Source organism: Sylvia atricapilla, chromosome 30 (assembly GCF_009819655.1).
Source record: "Sylvia atricapilla isolate bSylAtr1 chromosome 30, bSylAtr1.pri, whole genome shotgun sequence".
NCBI classification, from domain to species: Eukaryota; Metazoa; Chordata; class Aves; order Passeriformes; family Sylviidae; genus Sylvia; species Sylvia atricapilla.
In genome coordinates, this window is record NC_089169.1 from 686391 (window position 1) to 702781 (window position 16391).

Genomic DNA, 16391 nt, shown 5'->3' on the forward strand with positions numbered 1-16391 from the left:
TCCCTCCCAAGAGGGAGGGAGGGAGAAATGTTTCTCTTCCCAGACGTGTGTTGCCCCAGCTCTGATGCTTGTGGATTGGGCTGGAGGATAAACTTTGGGTGTGCTTTGGGTTAAATCCAGCCCTTTACTCATTGCTGGGGGTGGGTGAGGTGGGTTCTCCCCTCTGCTTGACTTGTAGGGACTTGTCACAAGGTAGTCTCCTTTGTTGTAGGAACCACTACAGGGTCCCAAGGTTTCTGCTTTTGGAACTGAGTGGCTGGCCTCAGTACTGCTCTAGGCAACAACAGCTGCAGAGCCCTTTCCTCCTCCTCCTCCTCCTCTTTTGGGCAAACAACCCATTTGGGCAACTCTTTATTGATATATTTTTATATCCCCACCCTTCAGCAAAAATTGTGACCGAAATGTTTTCATTTCTTTCTACAAACTCATGCCTTACTTTTTCTCATCCCAGCTTTGCATGGGGAGTATTGACAAAAAACTGTGGTATTTGATTTTCTTCCCCAATATTTTTCCTTTTCCAAGAGGAATTGTGACTGGTGTTTATCCATGACATTCCTGCACTCATAATGGCCCTTACTTGCCCTTGGGATCCATCTCCTCTGTGTTGCAGGAGCATCCCGGTGGCTTTTCTGCCATCCCTCTGGTAATGTGGCTGGGAACCATGACAAGGCCTTGGCCTAAGCTATGGCCATGTGACAGTGATGCTCCGGCATGGGATTTTGGAGTTTGCCAGACCCAGGAGGTAACAGTGCTTCTAGAAAGTGCCAAATGTTGGCATTTCTCACAGTACCTGGGCATCCCCATTGCTCTCCTGAGTGTCACCCTCATCCTTTGCTGGGATGTCCTTGAGGGGCGTGTGGGCATCATCACCCTTCTGGCATGTGGCTTTTGGTGCAGCCACAGAGAAGGGGACCTTCCCCCACTACCTAAACCCCCTTGCTGAAACACAGAGTTTGGCCATAAAAAATCCCGTTTTAAGACAGAATGCTGTTCCTGGAGGATGTGTACTGAGATGGGCTCTGAATGAATCTGTCTCAGTGGGAACCATCCAGGTCTGTAAGTAGCTGCCATGGGGTTGGCAGACATCATGGCCTCACTGTGGTGGCCCAGTTGGTGCCGGGGAGCACGAGGACAGGATCTGTGTGCCTGAGACAAGAATGTGCATCCTGTGAGTGAGCAGCAACAGCTGAGAACCAGCTGTCCTGGTGGATTTGAGCTGCCTGATGAGCTGGGGCCGGATTCTTACCCCTCTGGCTCACTGGCATGTGGCTCAGGATGCATGTGAGTACAAGCTGTGGCTGAGCTAGGGAGTGAGGTCAGTCCTGGCTGATGGCAAAGCCTTTGTGGCACACTGAGTAGTATCCCCTGGTCCCAGCAGTCCTGAGTCATGCTGGGGACAAGGGACCTTGAACTGTTTCTTGTCTTTATCCCCGGCCTGGCTTTGGCTGCAAGAACTCTGGGCACCCTGGGATGCTCCACTGGTGCCCCACTTGGGCTTTGGATGGCAGAGTGCTGGTGGTGGCTGATGTTATTTATGTGCTGGGTTGGAGACACTGTGTTTCAAGGCAGCATAGGGGAAGAGGAAGTTAAACCCGTCTTTGCCATGTGGCATCTTGTCCCAGTTCCTCCTCTTTGCTTACAATGAGTTTGGCTGGGGTTCAGTGGCAGCCAGACCATGGCCTGTGCCCTTCTGGTGGGATTTGGTGGCTCCTCAGCTGTAGATCTTTGGGCCAAGGGGCAGGTCAATGCCTAGGGCCTTGATCTCTGTCTGTTTCTGGTGCTTTTACAGTCCCAAATAACTAATGCTAGGTTTGGGCCTTTGTTTCCTTTATTAAATGAAGTAATGATGTCTGGTGGTGAGCTTCCAGCTGTAGTATGGCAGTGTACTCTGAGCACGAGCCAGTGGCTATGGACCAAAGTGGGTTTTGGGGAATGTGTAAAGATGGGTGGGCATGTCCACCTCTGAAAGGCAGATGTCCAGGATGACTATTTTTGTGGCTTTGTTTCCAGGCTGAAAGTGCCATGGGCAGGTGGGAGCTATGATGGTGGAGTCTGAGCACTGGGATGGAGACAGGAGCATGATCCTGCCTGGTCCTGTTGGTGTTGGCCGGATTTTTTCCATCCATCTCTCTAAGGGACTCTTCTAGTGAGCTCTGCTATGGCATCACCCTCACAGTAATTAGCATTGCCATATGAGTGACAATTTAAGATCTTCTGCTTCTTATCCTTTGACTGGTCTGGAGCTGGTGACCACCATCTCCTTCCCAGCAATGGGGAGCTCCTGACTTCACCAGCTCCTTTGCACACCAGATGAGTGCCAGAGCCTGCAGCCCCTTGGGAACCCGGTGCTTCCTTCCCAGGAGCTCAAGACATGTAAACCCTGATGGAGAGTGTGGCATGGGACAATGCAGGAGCAACATCTGCGTCTACCTTGCCTGCTTTGGACTCGTCGGGAGCGATGGTTGCCTTGGCTGTGAAGGTAGTCAGCAGTCAGCAGATGCAAATCAGATCAGCAGCGTTGTGACTTTGGGCACCACGGCTGTTACTCGCCAGTGCTTGGGGGTGCAAAACCAACAAAGAAATGATTGTGGGAGGCTGGTTTGAAAGATCTTAGTGGCCCTTGGGAAGGGGCTGAGCCTTTGGGAAGGGCGCTGCTGAGGTGGTGCAGTAGGAGAGAGGATTGTGCTCAAGGACTGAGTTCCGGGGTGGCACTGGGGACCTCTGGCCTCTCAGCAGCCCCAGCTCCCTGGGTGAGCCCGCACTGGGCTTTGGGTGCTGGAGGGTCTGCAAAGCTGCTCTGAGGTATCCCTTCCTGGGTGGGATGGGGCACAGAGTCACTGAACATGTCTGGTCTGGGGATGGAGATGAGAGGAAGATGGGGCTGGAAGAGCTGAGGCTGCTCAGCCTGAAGAGGGGAAGGCTCCAGGGAAACCTTAAAGCCCCTTCCAGTGCCTAAAGGGGCTTTAAGAGAGCTGGAGAGGGGCTTTGGACCTGGATGGGGAAGGACAAGGGCCTGGAATGACAGGACAAGGGGGAATGGCTTCCCACTGCCAGCAGGCATGTTTAGATGGGATATTGAGAGGAAAATCTTCCTTCTGGGGGTGGTGAGGCCCTGGCGCAGGGTGCCCAGAGAAGCTCTGGCTGCCCCATCCCTGGAGGTGCTCAAAACCAGGTTGGATGGGGCTTGGAGCAACCTGGGATAGAGGTTGGAATGAGTTTCAAGTTTCCATCCAACCCTAACCATTCTAGGATTTCATGAGCTGTGCCACAATGCCCTTGAGCTATGGAGAGTAGGATATCCCAGGCTGGCTGCAAAGGACATATCCCCAGTCCCCCTCCCACTGACACAGGAGGGAAGAGCAGAGTTTCCCCTGGGACAGTTTCCCTCTCAGCCGTGTCCAGTGGGGCTGCAGTGGATTTCCACTGCTCTTAATGATGGCCTGGAGCAGCAGTTGGGTCTCATGGAATTTCCCCTGGGTAAAACCCACCAGGAGGAGAGAGTTGTCCCCTCTGCTACGGGAGGAAATAGTGCTTCCATCCCCTTCATGGAGAGCCCCTAAATTCCCAGCAGGGAGGGCTTTGCCCTGATGCTGCTGAGCTGCCTCTGGGAGCCCCATTAGGTCCTAGGGCTGAGATCCTGCCCCGTGTGCTGGAGCTGAAGGCAGTGGTTATCCCCCTTGGGCATGTTGTGTTTTGGGACATGCAAGTCATCGGTGTCCTTGGTGACCACAGTGGTGGTGACCATAGTGAGGGTACTGGCAGCAGGGTTCTGGCTGGGCTGCACTGGGGGATGGATGCACCCTCAGGATGGAGGTCCCAAGGAGAATGGAGGTAATGTTGGGGTGCTACTGTATGGTTCATTGAGAGAGAAAAGCCCTCAAAGTGAAACATCACTGCCATGGGGTGCTGAGGCTTTTCCTGGGCTCAGATTCTCCCACCCCTGAGCAGGAGGCAGCTCCGTGTGGAGCAGAACTGGATGGCTCCAAAAACGGTAGCTGTGTCCAACCCCTCCATGCCTCCCCTTTCCTCCCTGTGGCCTCAGCACCAGTGAAAGTCCCTAGTGTGGGGCTGGTTTGGGGTCTAGAACCGCTCCTGCTCCCCACCAGTGCGGGGTCGGCTGTCACAGCCTCCCGATTTGCTGAGTGCAGGATCCGACCCCGAATTCAGCTCCCTCTCCTTCTTGCTCCTTTTTTTTAATGAGTCAACCTCTCATCTGTCATATTAAACCTCCTCATTACCAGGTATCTAAATTTTGCTCTGACAATAGTGACAGGGGAAGCTGCGATCTCATTGCCACGGCGCGGGGCTCCGGGGAGCTGGCAGGTGGTTATTTCATGCCCTGCAGGGAGCCGTGGGGGTGGGCAATGGAGCTGGATAATGGGATCTTGCTTCCCATCATTTAGAAAACCCTACTTAGTGCAGAGGGAAAAAATACCCCCAAGTCTCCGACTCTGGAGCTGGTGATAGATAGAGAACATGGGGGAAGGGGAGCAGCTTTGGGGGTCCGGCTGATCCTCGCTGGCCATGGAGGGTGGATTGGGAGTAGGGTGGTTGGGGATGGAGAGTACATGGGGTTGAAGGGTGGGTGGGGATGAAGGGTGGAAGGTGGTGAGAGTGGCTGGGAGTGAGGATAGATGGGGATGGAGGATGGATGGGGATGGAGATGGAGATGGTGCAGGGCTGCCCTGTGCAAGCAGCTGGTACCAGCTGGGGAAGGGGATGCTGTGCACATATTGGAGAGCCTCTGGGCCATGCAGGGCTCCCAGCCTGGATAGGCACATCTGGGGAAGCCGCTGAGCCACCTGGGAGACCATGGCCAGGCTCAGGGTGGTGAATGACCCCTGCTGCGAGGATGCCACCACCAAGATCACTGCTCAGGGTCAAGAGGCTTTTTTGGCAGCCGCATCAGCCTTTGGTTGCTGTTCTCTGGGTGCTCTGAAGGTCACTTTAACAGAGGACTGTCCAAACCCTCGCGTTTAACACCAAGCCCTGCAGCAACTTGTCCCTGGCAGTCCCTCCCTGTAGCATCTTCAGGAGAGAGGACCAGCTGCCTCTCTAGGAAGCCACGTGGTGTGAGGGGCTTCAAGTCTATGCTTGTCCAGGTCCCGCAGATTTTTCCTTCCTGAAACTGTGTTCTTACCTTGGGTGAGGGCTCCCTGGTTGACTTTTGGGCAGCACCAAGCAGGGCCATGTGTTTGCCAGTGACTGCCTGGAGCTCCTGCCCAGCCTCCTTTCCCCTCCAGCCTCAGCTGTCTTTGGACATGCTGGCAGTACAGAGAAGGTCACCAGCTGTACCTGCTGTCACCCTGCCTCTGCAGAACATATCCCCAGTCTAGGATGTGCGTGCTCCTGTGGTGCTGGATGTGATGGCATCCCTGGCTACGTGTGGTGTGGGATGAGGCTGTGATTTGGGGTGTAGGGGACCAGGGTTCCTGGTCTGGGTGCTGCCTCCAGTTCTTGTGCTGATGTTGGGACTGTCATCCTTTCTTGACTCCACACTGGCACACAAATTGCAGGGGAAGAGAAGATCAACCCCAGTTTAATAATTCCCCCCAAATCCTTTCTTTCACCCACCCTTGCACGGCAAATGCCAGTTCTCCAGCATTGTGTCAGGGCTGTGCTTTTCCTCAGCCTCTGCCAGGCTTGGCACGTCGCGAGGTTTTGTTACAGCTCAGCAGAGCTGGTTACACGGTTGGCATCTGCTTTTCTTCAGAGAATGCCTGAATCTGGGTCAGGAATATATGTGTCTGTTTCAAATTCCTTCGGGGCCTGACTCAATCCAGCCTCACTCCTGCTCCCCTGAGCTCCCAAGGTTTTCACCTGCAGCTGGCGGGACTGATTCCCTCCTGCAGGCAGGAGGAGCTGCGTGCTGGTTTGGCTGCCCATCCCAGGGAAATCGGGCCCTGACGTGGGTGTCAGGTGTGCAGGAGAGACGGCAGCTCAGCACTGGGTTGGCACCTGCCTGGTGAGTGGGATTTGGCCGCAGGCAGGGTCAAGCAGCTGCGTTTCTGAGCAGGAGGTTTGCTCTGAAGCCATGCTTTGGCCGCCTTCCTCTCCCCTCCCCCTGCCTGCATCTGGAGGTTCGACACAGGAACCCAGATAGCATCATCCTGAAACCAGAATAGAAGCTTTGGAGGAGACTTGAACATGTTTGTGTGGTTTTTATCTCGGTTTGGAGATAAAGAGGTGCTAAACAATGCTAAGCTGGCGAGTTGGAGTCCCTCACGGTGCGTGCAGTGGGGCTGGGGACTCGCTGGCACCTGCCCTTGCTGCCTGCTGTCCTGCCAAGGACGTCCCCACGTATGTGCTGTGTCCCTCCTGGGTGCCACATTGCCCTGCCAGCACTGCCCCCCGTCCTGCAGTAAAGCAGGGGTGATGGCCAGCACCATGCCAGTGGCTTTGCCAGAGAGGAAGAGCAACATTAACATCAATACTAGCACTGTGTTTTAGGGAAGGGGGCTTTGCAAAAGAGAAGGAAGTCAGTCCTGCTGATCCAGAAACCACACAGAAGGAAACTAGAAATCCTTGGTGTCAGCATGGAGGATATGTTAAAAAAACAACGATTAACTCACAAAAGGCAGCGAGAAAGAAAACAGGAAGGCAAGAACTGCAGTTAAACAGGCAGGTTCAAGAGGTGACTTGAGCTAAATCCGTGTCCTTAAGGGGTGGGATCCAGCCTTGGTCATGGGCGGGGAAGTGACTTGGTCTTTGTCAGTGCAGGCCTTAGTATCCTCGAGGTGAGGCTCGGAGACCTCAGCTGCGGTTGCTCTTTATTTGCTGTTGTGTAGCTGTCTGCAGCAGGCAGAGGGTCACACCGGTGCTGGGGGCTCTGGGGCACTGTGGCCTCTCAACGCAGCCGCTTCTCGTGGTAAAAAGTTTGTGGCAGGAGCGATGCAGCAGAGCGAGGGGCTGCTCTTGCCACCTCCAAAGCATCATTACCACCTCAAGAGCATCATTGCTCCCTCGCTCCCTTGGCCCCTTCCCCCCAGCCAGCATGGGCAGTGAAGGGCTCCTCAGAGGCTTGGGGTGGTGGCTGTAATCCACTTCCCACTGCAGTCTGAGCTCAGGGGCTGTTTTGCAGCACAGCAGCATTTCCTCACCTGGGCTCTCCTGCTGTGAGTGGACAGACAGGATGAGTTGTGGATGGACAAGAAGATGGACATGACCAAGCTATTGGCACTGGTACCAGAAAGCCAATGCTGTGCCCAGCTGATCCCTGGGCATGGGCAGCATGTGAGGGGCTGGGGTTGTGCCCCTCTGCCCCGCTCTAGCAACACACTCCTCAGTGCTGCCTCCAGCTCTGGGGTTCCCAGAGCAGGAAGAATACAAATCTCCTGGAGTGAGTCCAGAGGAGACCATGCAGCTGCTCTGAGGGCTGGATCCCCTCTGCTCTGGAGACAGGCTGGGAGGGCTGGGGCTGGTTTGCCTATGGAGGAGTCTGGGGAGGCCTTCGAGCTCCTTCCAGTGCATAAAGGGGCTCCCAAGAGAGCTGGAGAGGGACTTTGGACAAGGACCTGCAATGACAGAACAAGGCTTCCCACTGCCAGAGAGCAGGGTTCAATGGGATACTGGGAAGAAATTTTTCCCTTTGAGTGGGTGACAGAGAGGTGGGATGAGATGAGCTTTAAGAATCTATCCAGTCCAGACCATTCTGCAGTTCTGTAACACCCTCCACCTTGTACCCCACATGCCTGCTGGTTGTGTGCTGAAGCTCCCTTGCTGTGAACTTTTTTCCACAGAGGAGCTGTGAGACTGGGACGTGTTATTGCTCTCATTTCTGTATGTGGATAAATCTGACATCCCCAAAATGTGTTGGGGTTTGGGTCAGTGAATTCAGTCATGTCAGGTGCCCTGTTCCTTGGGGGTGGATAGTGGCAGGGAGGACCCTCCTTTTACTCTCAGCCAGCCTCTTGACTTGATGGAGCCTGTTAAGGAGAAACACATCTTGGGGAGCATTCTGCAAATCTTGGGTGAAAGATGGGTTGGTGCCACGGCGAGAGCATTGGGTGCCTGGAGGAGCAGTTGCTGGGGTGGGCTGTGGTCTGCCATACCTGTCACCTGCATTTCTCCCTTCAGACTGGGATTTTCTATGCCTCTGTAAGACAGGCTGCATCTTCACAGGGCACTATTTGTCCTTTGAAGCTCCTTTTGCATGTTTCCTTGCAGCCAAGGATGTCCCCATTGCACCGGACCTGTTTTGGGGGTGGGGATCAGGAAAACATCCCATGAACTGGTGCCATGTTGAACCCATCCCAGTTTTGCCATCACTTGTGCCTCTGGCTCTGCTGTGTGTTCCTGCACAGGCACAAGTGGACTGGGGAGCACAGTCCCACATGCTGGGAAAAGCAAAGAGCTCCAAAGGAAAATACATTCCTGGAAAGGATGCATTTATTTGCCTTTATTTATCTTCCTAAAGCTTTCAGATTAATCTTTTTGATCTTCCTTCTGCAGCTGCATGGCCAAGGTTTGGCTTCTTTCAGCTGACATTAGGCTGAGAGCACACAGCGTTGCAAAGGCGAGTGTTAAGGAAGGGCAGCTGAATTCCTTCGCCCTGGGGAGGGGCGGTGTTTCAAGCTAACTTTAGTAAGGAGTGACTAAAAAGGGATGCAATAAAAGTATATTAAAAATAGCAAATGGCTGTAGAAAGTGGATGTGAGACTCTCAGTGTCCCTGCTCATGCCGAGAGAAACGTGGGGCTGTTCAGCAGGAATGGAAAAGTGACAAGGTATGGAGCAGTGCAGAGCACCCCGCTACTTGTGCAAAGCAAAGGTGAAACAACTTAGAAGTAAATGAAATAGATGAGAAATTTGTGCAGTAGATTAAAAAAATACAGAAATAAAGATGTGAAAGAGAGATCAGCTCCTCTGTGCCCCCAGCTCTTGGAGCTGGGGATTCAGCCCCCCCAGATTCCTTGTTTTGTAAAAACATCTCCCAGCTGAGATTCCTCTGCGCTTTTTCTTTCTTCCCCCATTTGCAAAATGCTAACTCTGCTCTCTCGCCTGTCTCTCCAATTTGGAGCAATTTACTGGGAGCCGGGGATGAATTACTCAGCACAGAGTTAACCAGCACCTGCTCGGAGTTAATTGGCATGTGTGCTAATTGCTGTGATAGTCACACTTGTGTGAGCGGAGCGTAGGGGGGGGGAGCGGGTGCTGGCGGCTGCCTCCATCCCAGAGCTTCTCGCTGCCTCCTCGGGCGATGTCGAATTCCCTGATCCTTGTTGAGATTCCTGGGAGTGGAAGAGGATCAGGGCGGCTCTTTTCCACTATGCCACCCATCATTTGCTTTCCAGTGGATTTGTAGGTCCTTTTCCATGCCCTTGGACCATCCTTGTCGGGGGTGTAGTAGCTGGGATGTTTGGCGGTTTCCTTGAAAAGTGAGGCTTAGGAGAAAGAAAGAAGCTGCTGTCTGAGAAGGAGGGGATGATGATTTAGTGAGTGGGGCTATTGTATATAAAATCATTTGAGACCCTGAAAGTTAGAAGTTATTTAGGAGCTCAGCTCCTGGTAGCAGTCCTGTGCTCTGGGTGCTTGGCTATGTATGCGTTCATGTGCTTAAATTCCACCTGATCATGGAGGAGAGTCATGGGTGATCTTGGTGCCTCAGGCTGGGCAATCAGGGAGCCAAAGCAATTTGGTGGTGAAGGAGAGGGAGCTCCAGGGGCACAGGGGATCCTACTGGCTTGGGGCAGAGCCGCAGCAGCAGTGCCAGCAAGAGGGACAGGAAAGATGAGGGCAGCTCTCCAGGTTTCTTGCTCTTCCAGATGCTGTTCAGAAACTTGAGCCAGTGGTCACACTTTCTGAAACAGCCACCTGGGCAGGAAACATGAAAATACCTGGGTTTGAAAATATGGTGGGGAGAAAAACCCAACCTTAAACCAAACAAACTCACCCCAAAACCCCAGTTCCATTAAGAGAAAAGGGAGGGGTGTGAGTTTGAAATCACCTCCGTCAGGTGCATTCAGAGGGCAGCAAACATGCTGTGCTCTTCTCCGTCGCTCCTCTTCACCCCATCCAAGGGCTGCCCTCCCCGTGGGGTGTTTGTCTTCCCATGCAGGGTAGAGGGGTCAAGAGCATCACATGGCAGCTCCTTTTCTCCCCATGATGATGAGCAAAAACCTGTTAAGTCACCTTTTTCCGGTGGAAAATTTTATCCAGTGGCATGAGCAAACCCTGAGGCTGCAACAATGGTCCCCATCCTGCTGAAGTGCTGAGGATGCAGGGTCGGGATTCAGAGCAGCAGGAGGAGCCTGGTTTGGTGGCTGAAAAAGGGGATTTGGTTTGTAACACTTGGGGTGTGTTCGTGGCCTGGGGAGAGGAATGTGTTTTGAATCCCCCTGCTCCCATGCAAGAAACGCCAGCTCGTGTGGAGCTGAGGGCAGGGATGAGCAGCACTGGGGATTTTTTCCTCATCCGTACAAATGTCCCATGTCTTCGAGCGCTGTGGAGCTTTTGGCTGCCATAGCGTCCTGTGAACAAGTCCCACAATGAAATCGTGTTAAAATATGTTTCCTTTCACTCAGTTTAAATTTACTGCCTGTTGTTCTCCAGTGTTTATTGTTGCTTCTGGAGAGTTCCTCTCTGGTTTGGACAGTAAATCCGCTGTCTTTCAGAGGGTTTCTCTGTCCAAGAGCTGCAGCACACGGAAAGAATTAGCATCTTGCCCTGGGTCTGGTTGCAGAGCTGTTGCTACTTTGTGCTGCCGCTGGTGGTTTTGAAGATGCTGAAGGTGAATATTTTTCAGCCATTTTGAAGAAATGGCAACTCCAAAGGGAAAAGCAGCAAAGCAAACCTGACAAAAAGCTCCTCCTCTTCCAAAGTTTCTTTGTGTGTTTCCAAAGTTCTCACCTTGGTTCCTAGCCTTTGGGCTTGGCTCTCTCCTGTGTGGGCTCACAGTGAGGGAAATACAGAGTGGACACTCCAGGTGGATGAAATAAAAATCCTCATTTTCCTTTTGGCTCTTGCTGTATCACCGGCCTTCAAAGGATGCTTCACATGGTGCAAGCCAGAGCAGCAATGCTCTAGACCTGGCGATGCTGTGGAGCTGCTGCTGCCCCAGAACTGGCAATGCTCTGGAATTGGTGATGCTCTGGGACCTATCTTTTTGGGGCTACCCGTGGTGGGATGGGGAGCAGCAGCCAAAGGAAATGCCTCTGGCACTGGCTCAGTGTTCTCCATGGTGACAGTGCTTCTCAGAGCTGGATGGTTGCTCCTATTTGCTGCTAGGAGGGAAACATGCACCTATTTTGGTAAATAAGGATTCAAGAATTAAATGCCATCCCTGTATGGTCTGTCCTTGCAAAGAGTCTTACTGGCGGGATGTATGTGTAAAAAAGCCAGGTTTTGCTGCCCTTTGTCTCTCTGGTCGTCTTCCTGGCTTCGTCATACCTCATCCTCCCTGGAGGGCAAATTGCGGATGTCAGGATGGGGAAAAGACTCCCCATCCTCCTCAGGGCTCCTTGAACTTGCACTGAAACCACATAACGTGATGCACAATGAATAACTTTACCCATAAAAAAAAAAGATTAGGTGACTCACATGACTCAGTGAACCCCAAAACAAGTGTGGGAGTGAGACCATTAGGGCTTGTTTGTTGTTGGAGCATAGTCTGATGAGGAGGCAAAGTGTGGGGCCGAGGTCTTCAGCAGGGTCTGGGGATGCTCTGGGGTGGGAGAGGAGCAGGAGGAGCTTGGTCAGGTTGGCTGTGGCTGCTGCTTTGAATTTAGGATGATGGTTTGGGAGAAAAAGCTTTTGGGTTTTTTTATGCTTTTTGTAACCGAGGGCTGGGGACTGCCAAGTTGAGACAGATAGGAAGCTATTTTGGGACTGTTTTTTCCCCTCTGCCTGGGTCTTGGCACAGGGCACCTCGCCTTAAATGCAATATTATCACTGCTGTTTCCAGCTGCTCAGAGAGAGAGCAGGCAGAAAGACATACCTGAAGTATGTAATGGCTGAAGTTCCCTCCTTGTCCAGTGCAGGACATGCTGGGAAACAGGGTGGGATGGGCTGGGGGCTGTGACAGGAGGTGCCCTGGTACATCTGGATGCAGCCTTTGGTGCTGGAGGATGCAGATTACCGTGGGGAGGCTGCAGAAGGAGCCCCAGAGACCTGCAGCACTCTTCCCTTTCAGGAGAGTTTTGGGCACAAGATACCCCCGAGTCAATTGCATGCCCAAGATCCATGGAAACGTCCAGTGTCTGGCTGTGGCTGAGCCCAGTGGAAGGCCAGGCTGTCTCAGCTGCCTTTGGGGTCCTCCTTACCCGTAAAAATTACATTTCTGTGCCTGGTTACAAGGTTTCTTTCAAGTAATCAAATAAAGACATTTTCACATTCCAAATTGAAGATTAGTGCAGAAACTGGAGACAGATTTAAATTGCCCAAGCTAATCACCAGCCACTTGACTGCTTATGACTTTATTAAGAGAATAAAAAAGTCTGGAGTATCACAGAGGAGTAGTGATTCACTGGCACATTGCTGCCGTCTCTTCCTCTTCGCCCAGCATCGCAGTGCCCGGCCCACGCGTGTCCTGTGGCACAGGTGTTCCTGGCCTCCATCCTTGGGCTTCTTTGAGACCAGTTTGGATAAATCCCTCTGCAGCTCTCCTGGCCCCAGAGCTGGGTGAGAGAAAGAGCTAGAGACCACCCTGGCCTCGAGGGTGGGATGTGCAGTGGCGGTAGGAGGGTGCTGGTGGGGTGCTGGGTCCTGGATGGCGTTTGGGAACAGAGCATCTCACTCCTGTCTCTCTCACTGTGCAGGTTTCTGAGCAGCTGGTGACATCTCAGCCCCGCTGGATCTGGCCACGCACGAGGGTACCATGAACTGAGCACAGAGCCACGCAAAGCTTTTTTTTTTTTTTTTTTTTTTTTATTTTGGCTTTTTGGGGTTTGTTTCCATCTGAGATAAAAAGCCCCCCACGCTTTTTAATGAAAGCATTTTAAAGTGGGGTTACTTCTCCCCTGAGCCGAAGTCGTCCCGGGTGTGGTGAGGATTTCCGGAGAAGATGGGGAGAAAAAAGATCCAGATCCAGCGGATCACAGACGAGCGCAATCGGCAGGTCAGTGCTGTCTCCTCCTGCTCTCTCACCTCGTCCTTCTCCTCCCAGTGGGCATTTTAAGTGTCATGTTTCAAAATGACCCATTTCCATCCGGTTTTGGGCCGCTAGTGCTATGTTTTTCCCAATCCATAAAATAAGCAGATGGTCGAGACTTGGTGCTGAGGCTGGATCCAGGTGGATCCAGGACCAGGCAAACGGCCCCGTTTTACTGCCCCCATTCAGGCATTGCTCCTCACCTTCAAGCTCCTTGAGCTGTTTCCATCTAAGTGCTTTTCCAGAAGAAAGTATCTTCTCCACTTAGTTATTCCCCCGCCTTTTTTTTTTTATTTTTGTTCTGCAGAAAATATATTTCAGTTGACATTTTCCATGTGGTTTTTCCAATAAAAAACAGCCACAACAAGTATCTCTTTTGCTGAATGCAAACAACTCAAATTATTCCTTTTTTTTCCTCAACTGTAAACTTAAATGACTCCAGGGCCTTTATCCTTGGGCTGTCTTGAAGCCAAGCCCAAGACACACACGCATGTGCATGTGTGCAGGAATGCATTCATGTATCTCAGAGTAAAAACAAAAACCAACACATTTTTCTTAAATTTCCATGTTCTTTAAACTGGAGTGGTGGAGCAGCAGCACTTTGCCAGCCCAGGTTTGCTCTGGGATGACTATGTCAATGTATTTCCATAACCACAAGGCCTCCAGGCAGGTCCCTTGGCTTTCTGTGCTCCTGGAGTTTGGCTTAGCGGATCCAAGCCTCTGCCTTTAAGTCCAGCCACTACTGCACCCCAGCATGACCTGCCATACTTCTTTCCTGCAACTTTCATTCCAGAAAAAGAGCAAAAACAATAAAAAATCATGTGGATATATTCCTGATCCTTAAAGAGAGCAAAACTGGATGAAGCACTTTATTGCTCAGCAGCAAAACAATAGGAAATGGCAGGTTTTCCTCATTATAGCTTCACTTGGTGGTGGGGGCTGGAATAGGCATCAAATAGTTTTTGCTGATGTCCCAGTTGCTCCCAGGGCTGTTTATATCCATCATGAGGAGGAAACAGGACCTTGGGCATTATTGAAGGATCCAGAGTGTATTTTATGGGGCAGTGCTGCAGAGGGGAGCGAGGGATCAGTGGTGACTGGAGCCCTGCTGGAAGTTCAAACAAATGGAAAATAATTGGTAATGCTGGAGGGGGATGGCACAGCCTGGCCCTGCTGGATAGACATTCAGGAAAGGAAAGAGGCATTTCTCTGCAGGGGCAGCAGCCCAGTGATGGGACTGTGAGGGATGAGCTGCTCTTTGGCACTGGCTGGAGATAAAGACCCTTGCTGAGGGTCTCGTTGCATTGGGTGTGATTTGACAGCAGGAGCTGCTTTGCATGGCCAGGTGTCATGACTTTAGCACATCTCTGTTGTCAGGTGTTCCCAAAGCCCAGTTCCCTGGGCTGGGGGACACTGGTTTTCCCTGGCAGTAGCTGCAACCTTAGCTGGGCTGGTTCTTCCAAAAGCCAGCATGGGAGCATTGCTCCCCGCTCCAGTGCAGCGCATCTTGCTTTGCTTCCCAGAAACCAGCCCAATCAAATCGGGTGTCAGCAAAGCAGCAGCTGTTTAATTGGTCACCAGCACAGCTTTGCAATCAATTTTCACTGCTCCCTTTCTTTGGGAAAAAAGGACATACCATGAAAATGGGACATTTCATGAAAAAGGACTGCTCCAGGCAGTGGGATCTGCTCTATCCACTGTGGTGGGAGCTGTAAAGAGGGTGAGCACCCTCTTGCTCCGCTCTCCTGGTCCGTGCTGTACATGTGCAATGCCAGGATCCACTCCCTAGGGTCAGAAATGTCCCATATTGCTTTACCTCATAGAATCATGGAATGATTTAAGTTGGGAGGGATCTTAAAAATCCATCTCGTCCCTCCCCCCCTGCCGTGGACAGGGACACCTTCCACTAGACCAGGTTGCTCCAAGCCCCATCCAGCCTGGCCTTGAACACTTCCAGGAATTGGGCAGCCAGAGCTTCTCTGGGCAGCCTGGGCCAGCACCTCACTGCCCTCACAGGAAAAATTTCATTCTAATGTCCCATCTAAATCTCCCTTTTTTCAGTTTAAAACCATGCCCCTTGCCCCATCGCTGTCTTCCTGTGTAAAAAGTCTCTCTCTGTCTGTTCGATAAGCTCCTTTAAGTGCTGGGAGGCTGCAGTGAGGTCTCCCTGGAGTCACCTCTGGCTTCTCACTCTCTTTCCCTCCCTGTCCTGCTGTTGCTGCGGATCAGTGATGAGGAGCGTCCGTGCGTGCTTGGCTGCCGTGGCTGCAGGCTGTTGGCTAAGCTGGCTTAAACCCAGCGTCTGGGAGCATCCTCAGCCCACCCCTGCCCCCGTGGCAGCCCTCCCACTCCAGCTGGGGGCAGAGGGCACAGTCAGCTCTCCCATGCCGCGGCCCGGAGCGGAGCAGCCCGGCGCTGATGAGTTATGGAATAGGGGCTGGCTGCCCTGGGTGAGCGCGCACTGTCCTTGGCATGCCTGGGCGGCTCCAAGGGCCATCCCTGCCTGCTGGGAGAGGAATGGGAATAGCGCAGGGATGCCCTGAAGAATGAGGGATTCACCAGCGGTGATGCAAGGAGGTGGTGGCAGAGCTGCTTTCAGCACCTGCATTTCCACTCGTGCTGCCCAGTTCATCCTGAGCGGTGGCTTGGGGCTGCTGAGGCATCGTGACCCTCCAGGAGAGCTGAGGCTGAGCAGGGGCCCTCCAGAGCCTTTGCTGTGAGGTGAAGCTCTTTCCCTGCATCTCACACTGAGCTTTCAGCATCAGCTGACCCTGCTCATGTCCCAGGTTTTGCCTTCCATGGGGACACAAACCCACATGGAGGCTCCAGCAGGATGTGAAGCTGCTGGAGAGGATCCAGAGGAGGCCGTGGATATACTCTGAGGACTGGAGCACCTCTAGTCTGGAGCCAGGCTGGGAGAGCTGGGAGTGTTCAGTTTGGAGAAGAGAAGGCTCCGTGGAGACCTAAAGGGGGCTCCAGGAAAGCTGGAGAGGGACTTCAGACAAGGACCTGGGAAGACAGGACAAGGGGGGAATGGTTTTAAACTGAAAAGAGGGGGATTTAGATTGGATATTAGAAGGAAATTCTTCCCTGTGAGGGTGGAGAGGCCCTGGCACAGGTTGCCAAGAGAAGCTGTGGCTGCTGCATTCCTGGAAGTTTTCAAGGTCAGGTTGGATGGGGCTTGGGTCTAGTGGAAGGTGTCCCTGTCCATAGCAGGGGCTGGGACAAGATGAGCTTTTCAATCCCTTGTGACCCAAACCAGTGTGTGATTCTGTGAATTACAGTAGCAGCCAAAACCAAGGGAG

At 52.6% G+C, this 16391-nt stretch overlaps 1 protein-coding gene across 7 annotated transcripts in view; it reads left to right on the top strand.

The window, feature by feature from the left end:
- The window catches only part of MEF2D (myocyte enhancer factor 2D), an 82420-nt gene that overhangs the window by 29746 nt on the left and 36283 nt on the right, over positions 1–16391 (top strand). For all 7 annotated transcript variants that reach the window (XM_066338003.1, XM_066338002.1, XM_066338006.1 and 4 more), the window contains exon 3: positions 12755–13053. In XM_066338003.1, coding sequence (XP_066194100.1) covers positions 13000–13053 — 54 coding nt within the window. In that variant the 5' untranslated portion in view covers positions 12755–12999. The remainder of the gene's footprint in view (positions 1–12754; positions 13054–16391) is intronic.